Raw genomic sequence first — 24,345 nt, 5'->3', positions numbered from 1 at the left:
AGATATTTTCAGTCTAAACCACCAACATAAGAGCAGCCAAACACAAAATATAGACTTTGATATAAACATTCTCATGTTCCTGCTTATTATTCGTCTTTCAACCTCTATGATTTATCCTCAGATCTTTCCGAGTGAACTCCAGAGTGCATCGTGTGTGTAGCAACGTTAGAAAGAGGCATGCTTGCCATATCAAGCTGGGATAAATGGTCTTGAGTTTGTTGTTCCGTGATTTTCTTTTGTGTGTTTTTAAAATTACATTATATTATACTATATTATATCTTAAAATGACTAGTTATTACAAATTGTAATTATTATAATTATTATTTTTATTACAAAAAATCTTACAAATAAGTGGATGGGATAGTCACTTTTTCTTTTTTTTCTCTTTTCTTTAGAAAAACAGAAAAAACTTTCATAATCTTTACGGTACTGTGCAAAAGTCTTGAGCCACTCATCCTTTCTTTGTGTTTTACAAAGAAAATGGGAAATAGGTTCAGCAAGTTATTAAAATATGTGCAAACATAGATGAAAATGCTGTAATTTGAAAATTCTAACTAAAGTCAAAATTTGGTATGACTGCCTTTATTCTTCTACACAGCCTGAAATCTCTCAGGTATCTTCCTTGTAATTTATCTCAGTAGTCTTCAGAAATAGATCTTCAGGATTCAGGAGATTCTTACTTGGATGTTGGCTTCCTTTTGTTCTGTTCCATGTCAAGATGATAACAAACTGCTTCAATAATGTTGCAGGAGGCCAATCAATGACTGGTAGCGTTCAGGTGTGTTTTTCACCCTGCTATGCTTTTACTGCATTGGCAATATGTTTGGTATCAATGTCATTGCTCAGAAATAAAGACACAGTCCTTTCCAGATGGTATTACATGTTGGCAAATTAAAATGCTCGACGCCACTGCTTGACATGCAACTCCAAACCGTGATTTAGCCTCAGCTTTGTTCCACAGATGGCTGTAGACACTCACTGTCGTACCGCTCTCCTCTGATAATAATTTAATATACAAAAATGTACATTTGGATTCATCACTTCATCAAACCTGTTGCCACTGATTTTCAGTCCAGTTCTTGTCTAATTTTGGATACCTCAGCCTTTTCTCCCCATCTCCCCTCGCTAGAGATTAGCCTCTTGACAGCCACCTTTCCACTGAGGGTGAACAGACAGATGAACTGAAGGGCCTGATGCATCTCTCAGGTCCTGTTTCAGGTCTTTCATTGATTTGTTTGGGATATTTCTCAAGGATATGACTTTCAGAAGCTGCTGATAGTTGGTTAGACTTGTCACTTCTTTAGTTGTCCACACTGTCCAGCTTCCTCAAACTTAAGGGCACACTGTACATCATGGAGGTTTTATGCTAATATCTTGATACAAAAATACTACAAAATTTTATACAATTTAAAATCATTTAAAATAGTTTCTTTGCCAAAATGTCTGTTATGTGTAAGCACGTGACTGGTTCATCCATGAGTCACAGGTTAGTGTTAGAAGTTTAAACTCCCCGGAAGGACATTATCACTTACTTTGAAACCAAAGAAAATAAATTATGTGCCATTGTCAATCTTAATATCTTACTAGGGAAATTCCACATGCATAAATGTAAATTTCAAAACTCAATCCCAATATTTAGTTTGTTTTTAATTGAAATTGAATATTACTTAAACTCTCTTAAATGAAATTCAAATTAAAAAGGTTTATCATTAATTGAAATTCATCCAGAAATTTTCAACAAATGAGCTGTCACAGATACAATTTTCAAGCACAAAGCTACTATGAAGTCTGTCACATCCCTTTTTTTCTTCTTTATTTATTTATTTACCCCTCTTATTTTCATTTTCATTGTATTGCTTATTGTTACTCTTATTTGCCCTGAATGTCTACTGTACAAACTGAACTGGAACGATTGACTGTTCACTTTACAATTTCAAATAAAGTTCTGCAAAAACAAAACAAAACCTCCCTGCCTTTCGTGCTTCCTAATCCTGTCCGGCAGGTGGCGCCTCCTGTCTGTGTGACTCCTGTGCGCAGCTGCAGGAAGCGTGTATGCGGAAGCGGTGTCTGAGCAGAAACGTGGATCGCTTTTAAAGTTATTACAGCTTCATCAGCGGTTTGATGCCATGAAGATAAACGAGAACACTTTACTGGAGGGACACAGAGTCGTGCTGGTTCCTTACAACGTAAACCACGTGCCCAGGTAACGTGAACAGCTGTTAGTGGAAGCGATCCCCGCATCACAGCTGTTTACTGTCCTCTGCCCCTTTTATTCCTCTTCTTATCACCACATTTTGTTACAATGTGTGTGTCTCTTTATGTGACAGTCTTTTAGTGCTAAGTATAAAACATTTGTTTACAATAGCATTTACAACTGCACAAGGAAAGGCAATACAAAGAATAAAGATTAATCCGTTCAGGTCATATTTACTGCTTAATGACACATTATTTGTCTTTAGTAAAGAGTATGTTTTAAGGCAGAGCTATCAAATACGTGGTCTTTCAAAGGCTTTGCGAAGTGTGAAACCTGGAAAAAGGAGGCATAATCTTAGCCTTTTCTCTGCTTTTGCACTATTAACTATTGTGTTGCAACTCGTTAAGATGTATTGCACTATAAGAGTGTTTCTAAACTGGTCATCCCCCTAAATTAATGTTAGAGATAACCTGTCATATAACACTGAAATAAAATGACTGAGCCACACAGTCATGCAGATGTTTTTCTCTGAGTTCTCATTCAGCTCATCGTTTGTTTTTCCATCGGATGCTTCTTTACATGTGAGTGTGGCTGTAAAAGTTAGTTAAACAGTTTTATTGACATAGCCAGCTGGAGAACTCCTGAACAGGTTGAGCCAGAAGCAAGATGCATATCTGCCACAGTTGTCTTCTATTATAGCCTTTTTCACAGCAAAATCAGAAGTACCTCCCATATTAAAACATATAGTTCATAATTACCGTAATTCTGGCAATAATAGATTTTTCTCAACCCATTATTTATTTATTTTTTATTATTACAGCAAATGTTTCAATTTCTGAGTAATTTAGTTTGATCATAGTAACCAGCTGTCTTTGTTATTTCATATTTCCTGGGCGTCTTTATTAGTGAGTTTAACTTCATCCAGGTATCATGAGTGGATGAAGTCTCCGGAGCTGCAGCAGCTGACTGCTTCAGAGCCGCTGACCCTGGATCAGGAGTACGACATGCAGAAGAGCTGGAGGGAAGATGACGACAGTGAGGAGCCGTCAGTAGACATGATAGGAAAGCAATGCCAAGAAAAGCATTTTCATTGTGTTTGTGTGTTTTTATGTTGCCTTTCCAGAGTGCACGTTCATAATTTTGGACAAGCAGCGGTGGGCTGACCCCAGTGTGGAGGAGGAGCAGTGCATGGTGGGAGATGTCAACATCTTCCTGACTGATCCAACAGACCCTTCGCTGGCTGAGCTGGAGATCATGATAGCAGGTTCTTAAAAACATCTATAAGAGAGCAATCAGTGCATTTTTACATGCTCGGTGCAGACTTTTTGTTCAGTTGTTACATTGTTTTGATTCTGTGATAAAGAAGAAGTGTTTTTATTGTTTGTTTTTTAACAGAGCCCAGTTACAGAGGCAAGGGCATCGGAAAGGAGGTGACACGTATGATGATGTGCTATGGTGAGGCAGCCAGAACAGTCTGTCAGACTTTTAAAGATTTCTGTATGGAAATGAAAGATTTTTTCAGCCTTTTTTTAAGTACTGTAGACAGTATAGTACAGTTTTTACATTACATTTGTAAAAAACAGTTATTTTATGGTGGTGATTAGCGTGTTTTCCTCCATCAGGAGTCACCAAACTCGGAGTCAGAAAGTTCCAAGCAAAGATCGGGCTGGAGAACCAGGTCAGCATCACCATGTTCAAGAAGCTCCACTTCCAAGAGGTAACCAGATCCCACTGTGTGGAATTGTGGATATGCTCTATAAAATAAACCTTTTCTTTGGGAATTCAATACAAAGTCTTGCTTGCTGCAGGTGTCGCAGTGTGCAGTGTTTAAAGAGGTGACACTCGAGCTGACGGTAGATGAGTCCGTTCGGACGAAGCTGCTGGACGATGCAGCTCACGTGAAGGAACGAGATTACAGACAGACCTGCAGCAGCGGACCTGAACTGCTCTCACAGTGAGGTTCTATACTGAGCTTCTCACTCACCTTCTAAAGACTTCAGCTTGTGAAGCAGGATGATGTGACAGGATGACATGTGAATCTGAAAACTTGCAACAGAATTCTGTATTCGAGTCACAAGAAATGTTATTTTCTGTCACATAGTGGCAAAAAATTCTGATTATAAGACAAACAGAGGCAGACAAGGACAAAGCCATACCTCATTATACAATTTTAAATAAGGAAATCCAGATTCACAATAGAGTTGAATGGGTTCTTCCTTTTTGGATACGCTTCACCAGGTTTGTGGAATTCGTCTTGGTGGTTTTGGTGTGATCTTGCTGGATGTTGGACTTTGCGGAGGAAAAAACCTGCAAATTGTAACCTGAACACTGTTGAAAAACAAATGCATAGGTGTGAATATGACATCAAACTTTCATCCTCACGTATCAAATCGTGTACTGTAGTCGAGACATTGATTTAACCGTTGTCATCTCCAACCCGAGGAGTAAAATGAAATGAAAGATGCTGTGGCTGATGTTTTTAGTGGAGCTGGTTCACTTTATATTGATTGCGTACCACCTTAGCAAACTAGAAATCACTTGCCAATGCAAAGATTTGTGCTTCTCTATCTATAAACCAAGTTAATATCTTTGGTGTCCTTTGTTTGGAGAAGCTTTACACTTAAAATTGAAAGGTGATGTTTTTATGTTTGGTTCAGTATTTCTATTGACCAGTTCTGACTTTTTGAAACTAAACTTCAAATTGGACCAAACTGATGGTTTTAGTCACCAGCTTTCAGCAGCATTAGGCGCTACTTCTTTTTAATTATTCACTCTGTCCCCAGAATGAAATTAAGAGCTTTTTTCCACTTACTGATGCACAGCCATTAAAAACCACAGCCTAATGTGTTATTTACACATCTCTTATACATTAAAGTCTCATATTCCTCTTAATGTCACATATTTTTCTCAATTTTGTTGCTGAAAACTGGTTGGTGTCAAACATTAAATGCCAGCTGCGGGAGCTTTATTGCCATGTTTATTTTCATACTTCATACTCCTAAATCTCACTGTCCTCCTATTCAGTTAACAATGGACATTCATGAGGTCTTGAGATTCAGGAAAAAGGACTAGATGTTACAGTCCCTGATGCATTGCTTTAGATGGAGAGACTCTTGAGGGATGGCTGTCATGAGGAAAGGCAGCCCAGAAACTTTACCAGCAGTACACATCGTTCTGTGCCTCAACTTTCGGTCTTACCCAGGCTAATCTGCCATTTTCCTTCCTTGGTTAGGTTTAGGGATTAGAGATCTGATCTAGATTATCATTTTAAAGTTTAGGACACATCGTCAGTAGTGGACCTTGGATTCATCGGGTGTTTCGGCCATTATCACTAGACCCCCTCATATAAGGAGGCCCTGCCAGGGTTGATCAGGCCCTAGAGCGTGTCACTGGTTTATGTTAAACTGTTATTTTTCTTCTCCTTTCTTCTGTTTAGTTTCCTACAGTTTATTTTCTATCTATTCACTGCAACTGAGAAATAATACTTACCTCTTTAGCATTTATGGAGCCTAAATTCTTCAAAGGGGTAGAAATGATGATAGAGAGAAGTAACACAAAAGGGACAAGATAGGAGAGAGCAGAGAGGAGAGCCGGAAGGGGGGCGCCCAATCTGGCTTCCCAGACCTCCCCGCCGGATCAGGCTGTACGCTCCACCTCCCCACTGCCTCCCAGAAAAGTGGAGAAGGGCAGAATATAAGATCGTAACTAACAAACTAATTAAAATTTTCCTCTTCATCTGCATCCACCTTCAGTTTCTGCTTCTTTGTGGGTCTTTCGGCCTTCAGTAACTGAAAACCATGCTACACTGGGTTCAGATCATGTGACTGACTGGGCTATTGAAGAATACAATCCAGATGATTCTTAAACTGTCAGGATTTCCTTTTTTATAAAGACATCTGTTGATTGCTGACCTGTGAAAGGTTTTTTCCCCATCAAGTTTAAGACTTGAAATCAACTCCAGATGAACTCCAGATTTATCTGCCTAATTTGTCATTAAATAATGATGGAACAGGCCTCATGGAGCTGTAAAATGGATTACTTCTGAGCCCTTAAAATAGGGAAAAGATATATAGAAATTCCAAAACAGGTGATATAATGTACTTTTTTTTCTCAAAATTACCCTCAAAAAAAGTAATTCTCCCAAAAACATGGACCTAACGAAAAGCAGATTGCAGTGTGGCTGCTTGAATGATTGTTCAAGACTGAAATGATTTCTTTCAGTCTTGTTTTGTTAGACTTGAACTGAGAGGTACTTTTTTTTTTTGAAGAATTGCTACATTAACTTCAGTTGTGACACCAAACCTTTAATTGAATTTCCTTCCAACCCTATTTTGGAAAATCAGATTTAGGAAACACGAACCGCCACTAAAGGCACTTTCCACCCATTTTCTTTCTTTTTTTAAAAAACTTATTTGTTGTGGTTTCCCAGACTTCATTCACACAAAATGGTCGTATTAGACAAAAAGCTAATGGATGGCAGCGGCAGCTAAAACGGAACGCTTTGTTGGTCATATTAGGTGGTTTATAGACTCAGGTTACAATTGTCCAAGGAGTGCATTCTGAGTAATGTTTGTGGTATTGTTTGCAATTTCTAGCTCGTTTAGTTTAGTTTTAGTCTAGTTTTGGAGAATGGCTCTAACAGCACAGAGTCCTCTGAGGTGTCTTAGTGCAGCTGTAAAAGTGGATCAAGATGTTTTCTTAAACACTAACAATGATCATCAATGGTAACTTGAATATGAGCATTATAGTTCTTTTTTGACCTTCTAAGCTGCATTTCACCACCAAGCCCATCCTGGTGCTTTAACATATAACATACCAAATAATCACATGAGCTCCACCTGTTTGTCACATTGATGTAATAAAGTCAGAAGCTCCAGAGAAGCTACATTCAGGCTCATTACACACTGATTCTCTATTACTTTCTCCATCACCTGAGTACTTTATGTTTCACAACATTTTACAACAACGTTAAACATTTCACCAAACTGCAAAACCCAGGAAGCCAACTATCCAACTTGTTGGGGTTATAACTAAAGAAACGTGTCAGCGTTTACATAAATGACCAGGATGTTGACCATTTCTTCTATTCCATATTGCACCACCTCAACACTATTTTGAATGCTATGCTAAAGCTGAAATACGTCGAATTAGCAGAGGAGAGATGGAACTTAAAAAAAAATGCATAGTACAAGTCCTGCCTTTATTTATTGTCTGCAGCTAATGTCATGAAATGGCAGTGCAGAGACTGAACACTATATTTTACATTAACAAAGACAAAACTAGACCTGAACCTATTGACGGCATTTTCTTGTCACCAAGGTGTTATTCTGTCACAAACAATATATGAGCCAAATATGTTTTGCAGCACATTTAATTATGCCGACAGGAAAATTACACAAAAAAACAGATTTTTTTTTAAAAAGGCTTTTTATTTACACTGCTAATTCAATATGCACATTGAACTAGCAGTCTTGGGGGTTAGAAAGACATAGATAGACATGCCACGCTTTTAAAAACAGCACACCACTCTTTCAATAAAGTGAAAATGAATGAAATTCACAACTAAAGATGTTTGAAACAGAATATCTGAATGAGTTTTATTTGTCCTTCACCGCTGCATCTGAATTAAACATTCATTTATTGCGACAGTAGCAAAGCTTGTTTATTGGTAGTCCAGTTTAAAGACAAATTTACAGTTTGTACATTGTTACTGAAAAATTAGGTCTGCGATAAATACTCACAGTTGGGAAGCAGGAAAAATCTATGAAATGATACAATCTGTGCAGGATTTATGAAAAAAAAGAGTTATCAAGTTTAAAATGACCTGTTGTATTAGAATCATCAGCATTGGCTGAGCTTTAATTTATATCAGAACTGAAATTATTTAGTATTTCTAAATTTGCACATTGAGCTTTCAAGGTAAACGTTTGTTTTCTGATTTGCTGTTTTTTTTTATTATAAACGCACATAAAGGAAACAGAGCTTTATAGTGAAATGGAAGACATCGAATTCAATCTTGGAAGATGGTTGTTGGGCCACTGGATGGAGGCCATCCTTTCCTATTGATAAAGATCTCTTCCTATGACATTCATACACCATCAAAGTAATGAATTACACTTTATTTATTTGTGCAGACAGATTTCTTGCACGTACTACAGCAGCATTTATTTATTATGCAGAAAAACCGAGATGTGCTGGTGAAATTGCCCTTTTCTTTTATTAAACGGGATTCGATTTGTGGTTAAGCAACTTTACACCGTCAGAAAGGGGATTTTTGCTCTTGTTAAAGATCTGGAAGCAGGAAACAGGATGTACTAAACAAGAGATTTTGCTCTCTGCTGGATAATACCGACACTTTTTCTTAATTACCTCTGATATCTTTGGTATTCGTGTGACTGAAAATGTTTTGCCGGCTGAGGATATAAGCTGTGACAACATAAAATCCACTTCTATCATTTGGACTCCAAAGTGCAAAATTAAGGAGGGTTGACTATATGGCTGGAAAGGCTTTGTATTGACACAGCTTTTACTGCACATGCTCAGACTGCCTAATCTAACACTGGCAAATGGACAACTGTGACTGGCAGCTAACATGTGACTGGTGCAGCACAGACAGGGCCCCCTGACACTTCACTGAACGTCTCTCAAATACAGCCTGTGCTCCGTGTAATGCACAGAAAACAAACCAGCTGGCTGCTGGTCAAAGTGCAAAACATGGTTGACAGGGAGACATTTAAGATGATTACTTCTTCTTCTTTTTTAAAAAACACACTGTAGTACAAAGAGGGTACAAGAGAAACAATTCCATAGGAATTTAAGATGGTTTTCACACCTGTTCCATTGTCATTTATCTGTACAGACCTTTCACCTCCCCAGCATCACAAACATGGTAAGGAGATGCAGGGTTACCCATTTTAATGAGACTCATGATTTCTCATATTTAAAAAACAAACACACAAAATCCCTTGGTTCACAGGTGATAGTGGAAAACCTGGAGCTCTGAGCTTTGATGGAGGCTTGAGTATTTAGTTCTTAGATGTTTGTGTGGATTCGAGAAACTCTTTCGCTGCAGTCGACAGATTCTGCACCAGCTGTCTGAGCACAATCTGCTGCTCTTTGGCCCAGGATAGGCCGTCGTCCACTGCGGCGTTTATCGGCAGACAGAAAGCTTCCTTTTGCAGGTCAGTCAGGTGACAGACAGCGGCGACTCCAGCCAATCCCACAAGCAGCAGGAGGAGGAGCTTGAAGATCAGACCAATGACAGAACGGCGAGGTTTAGGCTTAGACTCCACAGCGACCTTTTTATCTGCTGTAACGAAACACATGCTTGATATCAGAGTGACTCGTCAAACCAGAAATAAAAGATTTTCTGACCACTTTGAGTGATTTGTGCATTTCAAAGAAAAAGGAAAAAAGAAAAGGCCTGTTACAAGCTGAATAAAGTCTTCAAACATAGATACGAATACTTTCTATTTCAATAGATTTACCACCTGCTGCCTGTCCGTTCTTCTTCTTCTTCTCCTCACTTTTCTTCTTCTGTTGCTCTTGTGCAGCCAGTGCTGCCTTCTGAGCATTGTACTCTTTCCTCCTCTTCTCCTTCTCCTCTGCCTTTTCCCGTTTGCGAGCCTCCCTCTCTCTGGCCTCCCTCTCCCTCTGCTTCGCCTCCCTCTTCCTCTCCAGCTCTGATTAAAGGATGAAGGAAATGTGGCCAGAAGAGATGCAATTACACAGATTTATTCTTGCTGGGACATTATAAGCTTGTATTTCAGGGAGCTTTTTCCTGCTGTCCATAAATGAGATGAAGTGCATTTACTTCTTTTCACAGCGGCAACAAGACTCCCATTAACAACGATCCTCTCAGTCTGTTGTTTGCGATACTTTTTCAAATAATCCAGAACAAAAACAACCCACAAAATTATTGTGCGAGTCTGCACTAACCTTTAAATACATTTATCTAACTGAAAACTCAGATTTTTAACAATGATAGATTTGAGTGGTGGAGCAATGCATGACTGAATGAAAGAATTCATGAACACACTTTACAGTAAAGTCGTAAGTATAGTTTTCCTTGTTTCATTTGTCTTGATGTCTGCTTTTTAGATTCATACTATTTAGACTTTTTGTGTTTTAAACCCCCAACTAGGAACATAACATACTTGTGCCTGTGTAAAAATAAACTAGCGTAATAGCAGTCTTATTTTACACATGTAATCATTCTGTGTCACTGCAACTTTTAACCACAATGTTTTAATAGTAAGAACAATATTAATTGTGATAGAATTCACCCTCAAAGTCCCACATTTTCATCAGAATTATTTTTTATTATTCATTCATTTATTATTTATTTTTATTATTATTATTTTTCCTGTTTTATGGGGTTTTTTGTTTTAATAGCACTTCTGTAGTATTAATTCTATAATCCTCCATTTTTATTCAGTCAACATTTTCAAATCCTTTTATAGTCTGTTCCAAGGGCACAATGAGACTCGTGCTTCATTAATGTACATCAATCAGTGTGAATACTAATGGTTGATAACATCTAAGTTTCCTTACTATACGCAGAGCATTTTAAATGTGCGTTTTCATAATTTCTACAACCCTGGATCTCAGTAAGAAATACTTAACTTCACTGTATTCCACTGCATTTGTTTTTTTAAAGCTACAGATGAAGTTTCCGCTACATTTCACACAACTTCAAAAATGTGTTGTTTGTGTGGACGATACACAGGATAAATATGTTCCTGTAACACTTGGGGAGGATATGACCCCACTTTGCAAATCAGTTTCTTTTAATGTATCAAACAGTTTTCTCAACCAAATGCAACAGTATACTTGTTAGTTTAAAATAGCTTTTTTTCTCCTAGTTATTACTTTTTTGAAGTTCTCAAATGATTATGTTGCCTACCTTTTTCTCTTAAAAGTCGTTTCTCTCGAGCATGATCGACCTCCTCCTGAATGGCTCTCATGTGCTGCAGAACCTAAAAAAACCCCACGATCTTTAGTATTGGACGCATTTATGGTAATATCATCAATTTGCTGACTCGTCATTCTCTCTGTCACCTTAGTGGCGCACTGTTTGCACTGTTTCTCATCCAGACAGTCTCCTGCTGCCTTGGCCAGGCCAAGCTCCAGTGGGTTATCCTTTAGGTCCAACCATTTGAGACTCTGAACACAAAGACACACACAGAAAGAGCCAAAACTGAGCTTGGGAACCTCAACAACCACACGCTTCACACCTTGTAATTACAAAGTAAGAAAACAGCAAGTTATCAGCAGCAAAGGTTAACAAAAAAGCAAAGGATTTTTGTTTAGAAACATATACTAGCGTCTTCCTGAGATTTAGGAGATTTACATCCAGTAGGTCAAACTCTGGCTATGAATTTAGCTCTTTATGCTAAGCTAAGGCTGCTGGATGAGGCTAACTTAAACAATGGATGCACATCTATCAAAGAACACCCACCCTGAGCTGAGAGAAGCTCACTGGCAGGTTTGTCAGCTTATTGTTGTACAGGTCTAGATGCTGAAGGTTCACCAGGTTCCCCAGGTCATCTGGGAGACCGGTCAGCTGGTTTTTACTCAGATCCACCTTCACTAGGTGGGTCAGGTTGCAGAACTCTGGCTGCAGGAGGATAACCCAGTCAAAGAGACACACAGCAGTTATAAACATCCCAGCTCATTCATTAAGACATTTGAATGCATGCAGGGTAATTCAACTTGTCGCTCCCAGAGTTTCAGAAAATGTAAGTTACTGAAAATACTTCACTAAAGCAAGAGTGATTACTTTTTAAAACAATGAAAAAGTAACTAAGACAAAGAAATACTTAAAACATTTGAAGATGATCAATTACCTAATAAGATAAAATAATTTTGACCTCTAAAACTTCTCAAACAAACAGTCTTTGCAAGAAATTGTATTATTAAGAGCATCAACTTGATCAAAAACAAACAAAATGTTTAATCTGAGTGTTCAATACTCACAGGAAGGGAGGTAATGTTGTTACAAGATAAGTCCACAACTGTTACTTTGGGGAACAAGGCCTATTGGAAAACATCACATTATAAGTCAAGTTTGACATTAGTGGCAGGTAATTATTTAACAGACATTTTAACCAAGAAACAGAAATGGGAACAAACCACAGCAGAGTAACGGTGAGTGTAAAACTACAGTATGCTTTGAAGCAGCTGAGTAACTTACCAGCTCCCTGACTGGCACCTCAGTGAGATTACACAAGCTCAGGTCCACTTCATTCCCACTGATTTTATCCTTCAGGTTCAACACTTTGCTGTTTTTACTCATCCTGGAGTCTGTGGTGAGTAAACACACATCACAAGGACTGTCACAAAGAAATACTGACATGAGTGGCCAGTTTCTGTAGTTTTTTACTGCAGATACTTCTGAACTAGCAACAGGAAAACCCTGCAATGTGAACATTTTACGCGACCTGCTCACCTGTTTCGACAGCTGCGGCACAACTGTGTTAAAAAGTGAAACACGACGAAAGAGAGCGACGGATTCACCTTGTAAATGTGGTTAAAATGCGTTAGAAGGAGAGCTCTATAAGGCTGGAGAAACTGCTTCTGGCAGCACTGACTGCTTCAATGAAAATCCACGTCACTAACTGAGCGACAATACGGAGATACTGAAGCGAACAGCGCCCCCTGTAGCAACGGAGGAAACAGCGCACTGCAACCAGTGCTATCTTTGATCTTATTCTTAAAAGTCATAATATACTAAATTATAAATGATGAATATGATAATATGAAATTATTAAATAAAATATAAATTGTGAGTAATAATTATAAACAAATTAAAATAGTTAGTGTGTGGGGGCAATAGAAATGGCAGTTATATTTGATGTGTCAATCCATGCTTCTCTTCTTGACATCCCTCAAGTGCAAAAGAACCCAAACTTCAGCATCTTCTCTTAAATTTACATAGATGTGAAATTAAGAGGCTTAAACTGATTGTACAAGAGGAAGCTTTAATGAAAAGTTTTGCAATTGTGCAGCGTTTCTAATGGAAGAATTAATGAAAGAGTCCCTTTAGCGCTGAGCCCAAAGACAAATGATCTACTATATCTTTCACCAGGCATTGCTATTAAATTGAATGTTGAGAAATTCTGTAATTCAGAATTTGTGAAAATTTACATTGTGATTTGTAAATGTAAATTTACAAATAATAAAATTCTACCACCTGCAACTTTTAAAATACAACATCAAGAAATAGCCAGAACCAATGTTTTATCAATGCCAACTTTCTAGAAATTGGCAATAGTCTAACACTGCACCAAATTTAAAATATATTATATAATAAGAAGAAGAAGAAGAAAGAAGAAAAAGTATTTACCATTTTGGATAGCTTACAGCGTGGAGGTAGATCTCTCTGGACTGCACACTCACCCACACACATACACTCAACAGGAACACTTTCCTTAATTCTCTGTGACACACATTTAGACATTGCTCAAATATTTTGGTTCATATTAACATGATAGTAGGACAAAGTTGCTGTCGATTTGTCAGCTGGACATCCATGATGTGATAATGTTTCAATACATCCCAAAGGTGCTAGGTTGATTGGCTGGTTATGTTTGATTGGCTATTTAGACATTTACAACAACAAGCAGTTAAACAAGTGTACCTCATAAAGACCGCTGATTGTACATTCCAATTTCCATTTATTTTATTTTTTTCATTTGATCACCTTTGATACATGCTCCTGGTTGGTTTTTTGGTTGTTATAGAAAGACATAATGACTACGCATTAAAAGAGCATACAGTTGTAAATGTGCACATAAAGCAGCAGTAGCTACATTGTTTTACATTCCCACAGATGAGCTTTTAACTCGATTTGTCAGCTACACTTACAAAACAATAGACTTTAAATAATTCATTGTGTACTTGAAGAATAAACTGAGCATTTCACATCAAAAGAGTGTAATACATACAGTAATGTATAACAGGTCAGTAAATATTAGATGCATCAGATGAGACAAAATTGACCTAACTGGCCTATTCCTTGGTTTAATCAAAAGGAAATGAACTACAGGTGTGAACAAAGACCACACATAAGTACATGTAATCGGCAATATTTATTATTATTATTATTATTATTATTATTATTATTATTATTATTATTATTATTATTATTATTATTATTATTATTGTTGTTGTTGTTGTTATTTCATTGGACTTTAGAGATACTAGTCTTCAGCAGTTCTCCACAATGAAAACATAGTTCCTATAAATACAGTAGCTGCTATGATATAGCAAATTAAGAAAACCCTGTTGATGACTTTAACCATTCTGGTCCAGTAGCCGGATTTCTCCTCTTTGCTCTCGTTGCTGTTGAGCAGATTCACAGTTTTCTCAATCTTCTCCAGCTCATCTGAGATCTTTTCCATATCAAATGACACCTCCATCAGTTTGTTGGTGCTACCCTAATGTGGTTTTGTAGAAAGGCAATTAACAAGGTTTTAGGCCATATATGGTCTATTAGTTGCTGCTACATGCAATAAACATTTTTTGCCTTATAATGTAATTTTTTTCTCATTCAGTATAGGGATATATTTCTTCCATGCTTATAATAGCTGTTGTACTTTAATCTAACCTCTTTGGTCACAGGTGGTGCTTCATCAGTAGCTGCATCATAGACAGATGCACAGTGAATGAATTTTGTCATGTCTAAAGGACATACAGAACGCCACATCATTAGAATGATACAAACAATCAGTATATAGTAAGCTCTGAAACAGTCTGAGCTTGTAAACCGTACCTACACATACAAGCCTGCAAGGGTAATAGAGGTTTGTATGATAAGCTTATATGATACTATGGGACAGCATACCTCTAAAAGAGCACTGGAAGTTGGATTTGCGCTGTTTTTCCCCACATCTCTCAGTCAGGCTTTGGTCCTCATTTGTCTCATTGTGTTGGGCTGTTGAGTCTTTCTCAATCAGATACATCACCAACATTGTCTCCAGTAGGCTGAGCAGCATGAGAGCAAAAATTCCAATACAGTAGATTGCTGAGGAGAGCAGACAGCATCAATAAGATGGAGAAGTAAATAATTATTGAGTCTGTAAGCCAGATTAACCAACAGTCTACAGCAGCACATAACCATTTTTTAAAGTTAAAAACTGCTATTGGTATCTACTAAAGAAACATTGTATGAATTTTGCAGTTTTTTAATTTGTATTTTATTCTTTTCCTTTTCAGAGTGCAACATTTTGAGAGTAGAGTATTAAAATCATACAGATATGACTTATTAAGGTTTGCACAACAATTAGCCCTGAAAAATAACAAAAACACTCATATACTGGTAAGTTTGTTTCCTTTATGTGAAATGCCAGGGGATGTATAATTGACATGATTGGACTGCTCAAAGCACTAACTCTATTGGCTGTGTACTGGTATTTTGATGTGATACAGCAGAACTTAACTGAAGTGAAATTAGACTGGAGCACAGAGTGAAGGCCAGAATCCCAGTAATCACAAGGACACATAATGTGTTGAGTCAGCAAAGTTACTTGTTGTTACAGTGAGATGAGCAGCTTGAAGTGTTTTGCGGGTGGATCAGTACATCTTTGGTTGCTTTGGTCATTATTAAAATTAATTGTGTTTTAAAACAAATAGCTCAGTGTTAAAAGATCTCAACTCTGCAGTAAAACTGGTGCACTATGCACAGTCAAACAAAGGATAGATTCAGCTGCATTACCTATAAGTGGAACCTTGTTTGAAGAGCAGGGCAGAATCTCATTGAGAATAAGTTGCATCACTGTGACAGCGAGCAGGACAGTGATCTTAAAGCCGAGTTTTTCGCCACCACTGTCGGAGATCAGGAAAGAAGCCAAGTCCAGAAACAAGAAGAAGAGGACTGGCAGCAAGAAATTGGCAATGTAGAGTACAGATCTCCTCTTCATGGTAATCTGCCAAATTTTATGTCAGGTGGTTATGTTGGATAGAGGTAACTATACATATGCTAACAAGATAGCCACAGAAAGACAAGTAACAATATCAAACATTTTTTTTGCTGCAATAAACAAAGATTATGTGACAATGTGCAGTAGCAAAAAGAATATTATATTCAGTTCAGTTCATTTTTATTTCAAACATGTGACTTCACAATCATTACAAAATATCATTCCATTCTTTTGTTTGAAAAGGAGTATTCAGAAGTATACACGTATTAGTCCCTACCCCCTCAAATTTTACCTCTCATTGATTTAATTTTCTTTTAGCCTTAAATTAAGCAAACAACATATGAAGCAAAAGTAAAGCAAAGACAAAAACAAAACAAACAAATAAACAAATAAACAAAACAAATAAACAAGCCCCACCACAGAATAGTTACTTTCATATAAATGAGGAGTGACGGTTTGCAGATTGACAAATTATGAGACAAACAAACTAAAACACTATTACGAGCAACATTACCGCCCTGGGTTAACCCTGTTTTCTTCATTCTTATATTTGTTAAAAATGTGTTTTTGATATTTCATTTTAAACTGGTTTATGTTGTTACTTTCTTTCATTTCTTTTGTTAGACTGTTCCATAATTTAACTCCTGCTATAGAGATAGACAAATTTTTTAAAGTTGTTCTAACACTTTGTATTTTTAAATTCCATTTCCCTCTTAAGTTATACTCACCTTCTCTATCTATAATCAATTTACAGATTTCTTTTGGAAGCATTTTATTTCTTACTTTATATATTATTTGCACTGTTTTAAACTCCACTAAGTCTTGGAATTTAATAGCTTGCATTTTGAAAAATAGTCTATTTGTATGATCCCTGTACCCTGCATTATGTATTAATCTGATGGCCCTTTTCTGTATTATATTTATTTATAAATTATAAATAGCATCTTCTATCTGAGCATCCCTCCCTTGCACAGCTGTTCCCTATACCGTTATAGGAGTCATATACATGCCGCCGCTGCCTCAGTCTGGACTGGCTATATATTTTTGTTGATTGATGCAACTTGTAGTTTGTAGAGATCACCTGCAGATTATTTGCCCTGAGGCCTTCCATCCATCTATTTTGTGTTGTACATTCAGTTATTTTACTTGGTAGTTAACAATGTCTGCTTTCTCTGAGAATCAATGCCGTTTGATCGGTATGTAACTTTGACTTGCAAAGATCTTAGCATTATTCCTGTCACCATTGTTATGCTACATTTAAAGGAACATTTCTGTACACCTACACTCTCTTTTACAAATGAAGTATATATATGAGTAATTTATGTATATTAATAAAGTGACTATCCATCCATTCATCCATTCTCCTCCACTTATTTTTTTCAGGGTTGCGGGGAGGCTGGAGCCAATCCCAGCTGTCACAGGGCTGACACATAGACTCAGACAACTATTCGCTCTCACATTCACACCCGAATTCACACCTATGGGCAATTTAGAGTTTCAAATTAACCTATCCCCACTAACTACATGTCTTTGGACTGAGGAAGCCTGAGTACTCAGAGAGAACCCATGCAAACATGGGGAGAACTCAGGGGAGAACTTCAGTTTTCAGGCCCCTCTTCTGTGGAACCAGCTTCCAGTTTGGATTCAGGAGACAGACACTATCTCTACTTTTAAGATTAGGCTTAAAACTTCTCTTTTCGATAAAGCATATAGTTAGGGCTGGATCAGGTGACCCTGAATCATCCCTATAATGCTGCAATAGGTGTAGGTGGCTGTGGGATTCCTGTGATGCATTGAGTATTTCTTCTTCAGTCACCTTTCTCACTCACTATGTGTTAATAGACCTCTCTGCACTGAATACTACTTGTTTTTAATCTCTGTCTCTCTTCCACAGCATGCCTTTTATCCTGTCTTCCTTCTCTCACCCCAACCGGTCGCAGCAGATGGCCCCGCCCCTCCCTGAGCCTGGTTCTGCCGGAGGTTTCCTCTTGTTAAAAGGGAGTTTTTCCTTCCCACTGTCGCCAGAGTGTGCCCCCCCTTAATAAAGTGTATTTATCTGAAATATATCATTGCTAATTTGAACCAACTAACTTGGCAACAAGCACACTGCATTGCTCTACAACTTACTAAACCGCAGCAGCATGGATAGTGATATCCTTTATTTGCTGTAGAAACATGAGTCATCATAGTGTGGCTAAAGTATGCAATGTACACGATTGAAAAACAACTTTTTTATTCTGCTTTTAGCAATACTTACAGTGTAAATAATCGTAGTTTGGTTGAAGCCAAAATGGTTAACAGTTTTGTTGGTGACTGACATGTTGATGAACAGCCACTCGTACTGTGTGTGCATCACCTCACGAGACCACTCTGAGATCAAAGTACTGTTTTCCTGGTAGAATAACAGAATTTCTTCATCTGTAGTGAAATATAAAAATAACTGTGAGCAGTCCAACAAGGAAGGAATACATGTTGTGGTTTCTGATGCTGTGTGCTCATCAGACCATTGAAAACACATGCAAACAAAATGTTATGGGCTCACCAGAGTGCATGATAGACTTCACGGAGAGGTTGCAGCTCTGAATGTCAAAGGGGAATTTGTACACGTGCATCTTGCAGGTGCTTAGCACTACCTGATCATTCCTAAATTCAACCCAACCGTAATTCCTAATGTTGAGATAAGGACTTGGAGAGGCTTTGTCCTTCTCTGTCCTGAGTAACCAATGAGAACAAATTAGATTATGGTAACTAAAAATAGTATATTATCTGTTACGGACTGTAACAAGCTAAGTACACCTACTATGTAAACAAAAAACTCTCATGTATAAGAATGGTATTTTTTTAGTATCTATAGCATAAAACAGCTAACTAGCTACTGGTGGGAGGAGCTTAAATGGAAGATTCATCTAGCCACATCTTAGTTACTCACTGCGCTGCTTTAAACTGCTATGAACTAAAAATAAACTAGGGTGACCAAAGTCTAATTTCTGAAGTTCGAACACATTTTGATATTTTTTAAAATCAGCAGTTACACTGTCTGAAGGCTGCTGCATACAGCAGATACAGCACAGAAGAGAATATTACAGAAGAAAATGACCTGAAAAATATCACTTCTACATTTGAGAGAGATTTCAAGAGGCTTACAAGGTGAGATAGTGGATAGTTAATAATATTATTATTAATAATAAGAAGGATGCTATCGGTAAAAACTTTGAACAAAGAGGACTTAAACAGTTTTGTCTGCAAAGCAGTGATGTCTGACAAAATCACCACATTCAAGACAATGGATGCACTGTGATCATTGCATCATATTCCCTCTTTGTTTTTTGTATGGTGATTCAAAGTTTCAAAGACAAAATTAATGTCTCAGGTAAAGATTGTTTTTTTCTAACCTTTTCATTAGCTATATTTTCTATTCCATTAGCTATTTGATGACTGAAAGGTTACAGCTTGATGAAAATGTATGTTTTCCCTGCAAATTAATCTAAATGTCTCAGGCTTTTGTCATTTCTAAACAATAAATTTCTTTGGTAGTGACTGTTTGTGAATCAGTGAGTGTTTATTAAACTTACATTTCTTCAATAGTTAGATCCGGCATCCACAAAAGCTTGGTTGGAACTAATATATGATCAAGTCCACAGAACTCATTTGGATCCCACCAAATGTGCTCATTGTCCCATCTCTGCACAGAGGAATGAGAAAAAGAGAGACGAGGTACAAGTAGAGGGGAAAAAAAGCGAGGAAAAGATGAAAATGTCATTTTAAAAATAATACTTTTAATTTCACCAATAGAGTGAGAAATTATGTATTTTTAAGAATAGGCTCACCAAATAAACCCAAATGTAAGAAATGAAGGTCTGATCAGTTTCTCTCTGTGAGCAAAGAAATTGAGCAGTGTTACTTCAGGGAGAAGCTGAGCTTTTCTCAGTGCCATCTCACACCATCTGATGGCTAATGGCATACGGTTAATTCAGTTCAATTTTATTTATATAGCTGTAGCTAACTGCCACGACTGATTGGGGGTGAGGGAAGGAAGACAGGACAAAAGACACTCATCCGCAAACCACTGTGCAACCAGAGTCCACCACAACCCCCCGTTCCATGTCTTTTCTGACTTAATCAACAACTTTCCATGTAGTCAGAGAGGGGGGGTCGGTCACATACAGATGGAAATGACAGTAATTAATTGACTTAAATTGTCCAGACTGAAATGCAGTATTTAAAAAATTTCCAGCTCCGTGAATGTAGCTGAAAAAGATGGTTTGCTATGATCCTTTTAATCAGCTACAGAGGGAATAACATTAAAAACAAGAGCAGTCATTAAAAATAAACAAAACAGTAAAAATAACTTACCACATCTAGGATGGCAAAAATTTTCATTTCAACAAATATCCATGTAAGATGATTGTGGCGTTTAACAGGCCGGCTCAGAGTGTATTTGTGACTGTCTTGGGTTAGGTTCAGGTAGTTTACAACAGCCTGAGAACTGCAACTTTCATCTGTGTCCATTTGTCTATCTGAAATGAATACACATATAATGCATTAGAGAGTAAATTCCTGCAAGAAAAAGAAAAAACAAATTCCACCTTCCACTCTTCCATGCTAATTAAATTTGCTTTCAAAAAGCACTTCAGTGATCTGGTGGTTATCGAGACTTCAAACTTCATGTTTATCCATGTTAATGCTTATGAGCTAATGGCGTCAATGAACAACAGAACAACACTTCTGTGGGTACGTATAGACTGCTTCAGGAACCTTTTAACAAGCCATGAAAAGCATGGGATCACAAATGTAACCCAGGATCTAGGGGCTTGTGGTCACAAAAAGGCCTGAATTGAGCATGTATATGTAATCAATTCTCTAATGAAATTATTGTAAATGTGAAGATCTGAGCAGACAATTAAATTTAAAAACAGTCTTCATTTAAAAATACGTTTTCTAAACGCATAAGTTTCAGCAAGTTGTTGTTGACTCAATACAGGCATAAACACTCAACCCAGAATTAAAACAATAACCTGGTTCAGTCTCCACGTATACTCACAGTCTACAATATTAGACAGATTGAGAAGAAAGACAAGAAGAAGAAAAAGAAGAAGTTTTGCAGGTTTTGTTTCATACTTCGCATTCGTTCAAAGATCAGAATATCTTCAGGATTCTTTATCTCTGCCGAGTAATTAACTGAAAGAAGAACATATGGGATGTTATTTTCCACATTTTTCAGTATATGGTATTTGGTAAGTGTTGGTTTAATGTATTTATCTGTTAGTATATTTACCTTGGGACGAGCAGCTATATTTTATGGCATCAAATCCATTTAAAATGCTCACAAGTACATGTATACCTACTATTTTTTCTTTATTTAGTCAGGAAAATTATCCACAACAAAAACACTGCCTGGCTAAAGAAATGGGAAAGTTTAATGATTACACAATATTTATATAATTAGATTCTTACATGGCATTCCAAAATCTTGTAGCTCAGGACTGGAAGCATTTCCATCTGGCAAAAAACAAACATATAAACAAACAATACACATCTATTAGATTATTCATATTTCATCATCTGTTAATAACATCTAACTATGTTCTTATCCACTTGTACAATTCATTGTCACTATGGGGCTGGCAGGGTATAGGGCACAGCTTGGAGAGGTTGCGAGCTCATCACAGGGCAAACACAGAGCAAAAAAGTTTTGAAGTGTTTGTTCTGTACCATAATCTTGTCTCTCTAAACTGGAGGCATTTCCACCTGAAAGAAATGAGTTTTTTAATACAAAAATGAAAAGCAAAATTTCCTACTTTGCGTATTTTATCATCCAGGAAGGACAGTAAGATGACAATAGTTACAAATATCAACCATATTGTCAGTTTATGCAAGCCACAAAGAAAAGCTGCACTCGTGACTGATCTGGGCTGCCTCTTTTACTGCCAGCCCAGATCAGCTAATTGCTCAGTTTATACCATTTACCCACTTGGCAAATCTTATATATAATATTCTTTTAAAAGTAATAGTTTGTTTGAGCAGGAATTTAGCAACCAAAACTTGGCATGAAGGTTAATCATAGGCCTTTGTGTAAATATTGTCAGTAAATTATTCCAACTGGATACATCACAGAGATGCCTACAAGATGCTTAGAGAAGCAAGCATCTATCCTAGACTAAAATATTTATAATAAGTAAAAACAAACAGTCTTTCTATAAATTTAACACACATGCAGTACACAATAACGTCTCAGCTTACCTTTGAGGAGGAGTAGAAAAAAGAAACCCACAATTCTCATGGCTGTGAGTGTGTTAACCTCTCTATGTTGTCTGCACATGCTGCACTAATCTCACTGTCCTCACTGGAAGAGGGCGGGGCAAATGTAAAGACTTACTGCACATCCATGTCCACATCAATTGTAAGAGCATAATGGCTGCAGCATATTGGCAACCAGTAACACCAATGGTGCTGTTACAAAGTCAGTGAAAAAAAAACTGCCTGAATGTGAAAGTAAATAAACAGAGCAAAATCAAAGCAAAATCAATATTTATTAGTAGAAATTAATAAAATGTGATAATCATTGTTTTGTACTAGTGCTGTATAAATTCCACTTAAGACGTGTGGACTACATTTCACACTTACATACAATCTCTTCAATGCATGTGGGCAGCCATCCACTTCCTCATCAGCTTTGCTAAAAGCTAGATGTGGTGAAGGACTTTTTTTAGAAACTTTGGCTTCATCTTCCAGCAGAGGAAGATTTGAAGGGGGCAAACTCAAAAAGATAAAAAAGCGAATTCATTTCCCTCCACTTGATATTTGTTTATCATTGTTTGCATCTATTCCCAATTACCTTGTTGTAGTTAGAGTGCCCTGCACCAGCGTGGTCTTAAAGGTCATAACTGGAAAACACAAAGTAATAAATTTATAGGTGGACTTCCACTTTTAACAGTCCAACATAATAGTTAAAGCTTCTCCTCTGTCTGCAATAAAGGTGGATGGAAAAGAAAGAAGGAGAAGTAAAATGCTTGGCTACAATCTCATCTCCATACAACTGGCCAATCACTCTTTACAGTCACTTTGTTTGTTTACTACTATAAATTGATGCATGCTCAGTAATCCTGCTTTCTTGACACTCTTCGGTGTACCCTTTTAAATAGTCTTAATAATTTTTTTCTAGGACTGAAAAGTGTCAGTTACATGATTTACATTTTAAAATAATCTTTACTTATCGTATACTCGGTCTTGGGGCAGCCCTTCAGTTCACCACTGAATGTAACACCACTGTAATAATAATTATTGTCATAGTCCATGTGTGCAAATTCAGCAGTGGCTTTAGCACGGAGAGAAAGACAAAGTACATACTATGGAGAGAGTAGAGATGATTTATTGCAGTGACATATAAAGACATGGAAAGTGAAAAGCAGTGAAAACTAAAAACCAGAATAACTAAAGGTGTTTCAGGGTCACCTAATCCAGACCTAAATACAACTCAGCTCCTCTGGCCACTGCAGGTCTATGAGTTTCCACTGACCCATGTTAAGGATTTGAGAGGAGGATTAGGCACTACCTGCACAGATTGTCTCAGCAGCATTGAACTTTATCGCAGCAAGAACAAGCTGAAAACTTCCCTTCACCTTGTGTTTTGGAAGAATTCACGGTCACCCTGCCAAGCAAGTGATGCTATACAGGGACTCCAGCAACAACAAAGTCTCTGCAGCAGTCATTGAGGTCAGAACCAGCTAAAAGTGGAAGACATGGGGCAGTCAACCAGGTTGAATTGTGGTTGCAGCACAAGCAAGTTTATGGGAAAAGTGGCATCAGGATGAGCAGGGTTTGGAAGCTTTCCAAGGTCTGGAAGCCTGGAAGATGAATTGGACACAAGCCAGGGGCCTCATCATCACAGGCTGGCTGAGGGTGTCTGATGTCTTGATGACTCTGTCCAAGTTACATCAGAAGATATATGTTATGTAACCAGAAATAGTCTGGTTGAAAACTGAAAGTTTTATCCTTTTGATAACAATGGAGAGTGTGTCATTTCTGGATTTAACCTTAACCTAACTGAGTAAACAGGAATAGAGGGAAATATGATCTCTCTTTTCTAGTCCATGTTAGTACACTTGCTACAGCAAGAAAAAGAAACTGATTGAAAATCCAAGGCTTTTCAGGGAGTTTCTAGAATATTCAAATAATACAGAATTATGACAGTGTGGTCTAGAAGTGATTCATGGATGAACTAGGTTGAAC

The 24,345-nt window shown here is 37.4% G+C and overlaps 3 protein-coding genes across 6 annotated transcripts; 1 reads left to right on the top strand and 2 right to left on the bottom strand.

Moving 5' to 3' along the window:
- Positions 1-2,038: 2,038 nt before the first annotated feature.
- Positions 2,039-10,993, top strand: nat9 (N-acetyltransferase 9). Of its 2 annotated transcripts, none has more exons than XM_086304125.1 (6): positions 2,039-2,203; positions 3,120-3,229; positions 3,318-3,458; positions 3,590-3,649; positions 3,817-3,911; positions 4,003-10,992. In XM_086304125.1, exons 1-6 carry the CDS (start codon positions 2,127-2,129, stop codon positions 4,150-4,152), a joined length of 633 nt encoding a protein of 210 aa, XP_086160251.1. In that variant the 5' UTR covers positions 2,039-2,126; the 3' UTR covers positions 4,153-10,992. The 2 variants fall into 2 exon arrangements, with proteins under 2 accessions (XP_086160251.1, XP_086160252.1); XM_086304126.1 differs by having other exon boundaries at positions 2,054-2,203; positions 3,101-3,229; positions 4,003-10,993.
- Positions 7,600-12,820, bottom strand: lrrc59 (leucine rich repeat containing 59). 2 transcript variants are annotated; one of them, XM_086304124.1, is made up of 8 exons: positions 12,645-12,820; positions 12,390-12,499; positions 12,173-12,232; positions 11,655-11,813; positions 11,255-11,359; positions 11,100-11,172; positions 9,685-9,876; positions 7,600-9,500 (listed from the first exon to the last, which is right to left on the bottom strand). In XM_086304124.1, exons 2-8 carry the CDS (start codon positions 12,489-12,491, stop codon positions 9,220-9,222), a joined length of 972 nt encoding a protein of 323 aa, XP_086160250.1. In that variant the 5' UTR covers positions 12,492-12,499; positions 12,645-12,820; the 3' UTR covers positions 7,600-9,219. The 2 variants fall into 2 exon arrangements, with proteins under 2 accessions (XP_086160250.1, XP_086160249.1); XM_086304123.1 differs by having other exon boundaries at positions 7,601-9,503; positions 12,645-12,819.
- A 569-nt stretch (positions 12,821-13,389) lies between these two features.
- On the bottom strand, positions 13,390-22,379 carry LOC147323639 (5-hydroxytryptamine receptor 3A-like). 2 transcript variants are annotated; one of them, XM_086304121.1, is made up of 12 exons: positions 22,357-22,379; positions 21,571-21,615; positions 21,235-21,294; positions 20,470-20,633; positions 19,944-19,988; positions 19,689-19,798; positions 18,659-18,828; positions 18,374-18,534; positions 15,912-16,122; positions 15,042-15,221; positions 14,805-14,878; positions 13,390-14,634 (listed from the first exon to the last, which is right to left on the bottom strand). In XM_086304121.1, the coding sequence occupies exons 2-12, from the start codon at positions 21,575-21,577 to the stop codon at positions 14,398-14,400; spliced, it is 1,419 nt and encodes a 472-aa protein (XP_086160247.1). In that variant the 5' UTR covers positions 21,578-21,615; positions 22,357-22,379; the 3' UTR covers positions 13,390-14,397. The 2 variants fall into 2 exon arrangements, with proteins under 2 accessions (XP_086160247.1, XP_086160248.1); XM_086304122.1 differs by lacking the exons at positions 19,689-19,798; positions 19,944-19,988; positions 20,470-20,633; ... (1 more) ...; positions 21,571-21,615; positions 22,357-22,379 and having other exon boundaries at positions 18,374-18,943.
- Between the last annotated feature and the right edge of the window lie 1,966 nt (positions 22,380-24,345).

Source organism: Aulonocara sp. 'chitande type north' Nkhata Bay, linkage group LG8, assembly GCF_057382095.1.
Source record: "Aulonocara sp. 'chitande type north' Nkhata Bay isolate Kocher_YH1m ecotype deep benthic linkage group LG8, A_spYH_male_GT1.1, whole genome shotgun sequence".
NCBI lineage: Eukaryota > Metazoa > Chordata > Actinopteri > Cichliformes > Cichlidae > Aulonocara > Aulonocara sp. 'chitande type north' Nkhata Bay.
Note: the sequence above shows the minus strand (reverse complement) of the source record. Positions and strands in the feature narration are given on the sequence as shown.

What these genes read in the sequence shown, in the direction of transcription:
- lrrc59 (XM_086304123.1), bottom strand. Translation starts at nt 12,491, where the DNA reads ATGAGTAAAAACAGCAAAGTGTTGAACCTGAAGGATAAAATCAGTGGG. An exon ending in AGGTGCCAGTCAGGGAGCTG is followed by an intron (nt 12,233 to 12,389) that starts GTAAGTTACTCA and finishes GTTTTCCAATAG; the next exon opens with GCCTTGTTCCCCAAAGTAAC. An exon ending in ACAACATTACCTCCCTTCCT is followed by an intron (nt 11,814 to 12,172) that starts GTGAGTATTGAA and finishes ATCCTCCTGCAG; the next exon opens with CCAGAGTTCTGCAACCTGAC.
- LOC147323639 (XM_086304121.1), bottom strand. An exon ending in GAAGTCTATCATGCACTCTG is followed by an intron (nt 18,535 to 18,658) that starts GTGAGCCCATAA and finishes ATTTCACTACAG; the next exon opens with ATGAAGAAATTCTGTTATTC. An exon ending in AAACTACGATTATTTACACT is followed by an intron (nt 16,123 to 18,373) that starts GTAAGTATTGCT and finishes AAAATTTGGCAG; the next exon opens with ATTACCATGAAGAGGAGATC.
- nat9 (XM_086304125.1), top strand. Translation starts at nt 2,127, where the DNA reads ATGAAGATAAACGAGAACACTTTACTGGAGGGACACAGAGTCGTGCTG. An exon ending in AACGTAAACCACGTGCCCAG is followed by an intron (nt 2,204 to 3,119) that starts GTAACGTGAACA and finishes AACTTCATCCAG; the next exon opens with GTATCATGAGTGGATGAAGT. An exon ending in ACGTATGATGATGTGCTATG is followed by an intron (nt 3,650 to 3,816) that starts GTGAGGCAGCCA and finishes TTCCTCCATCAG; the next exon opens with GAGTCACCAAACTCGGAGTC.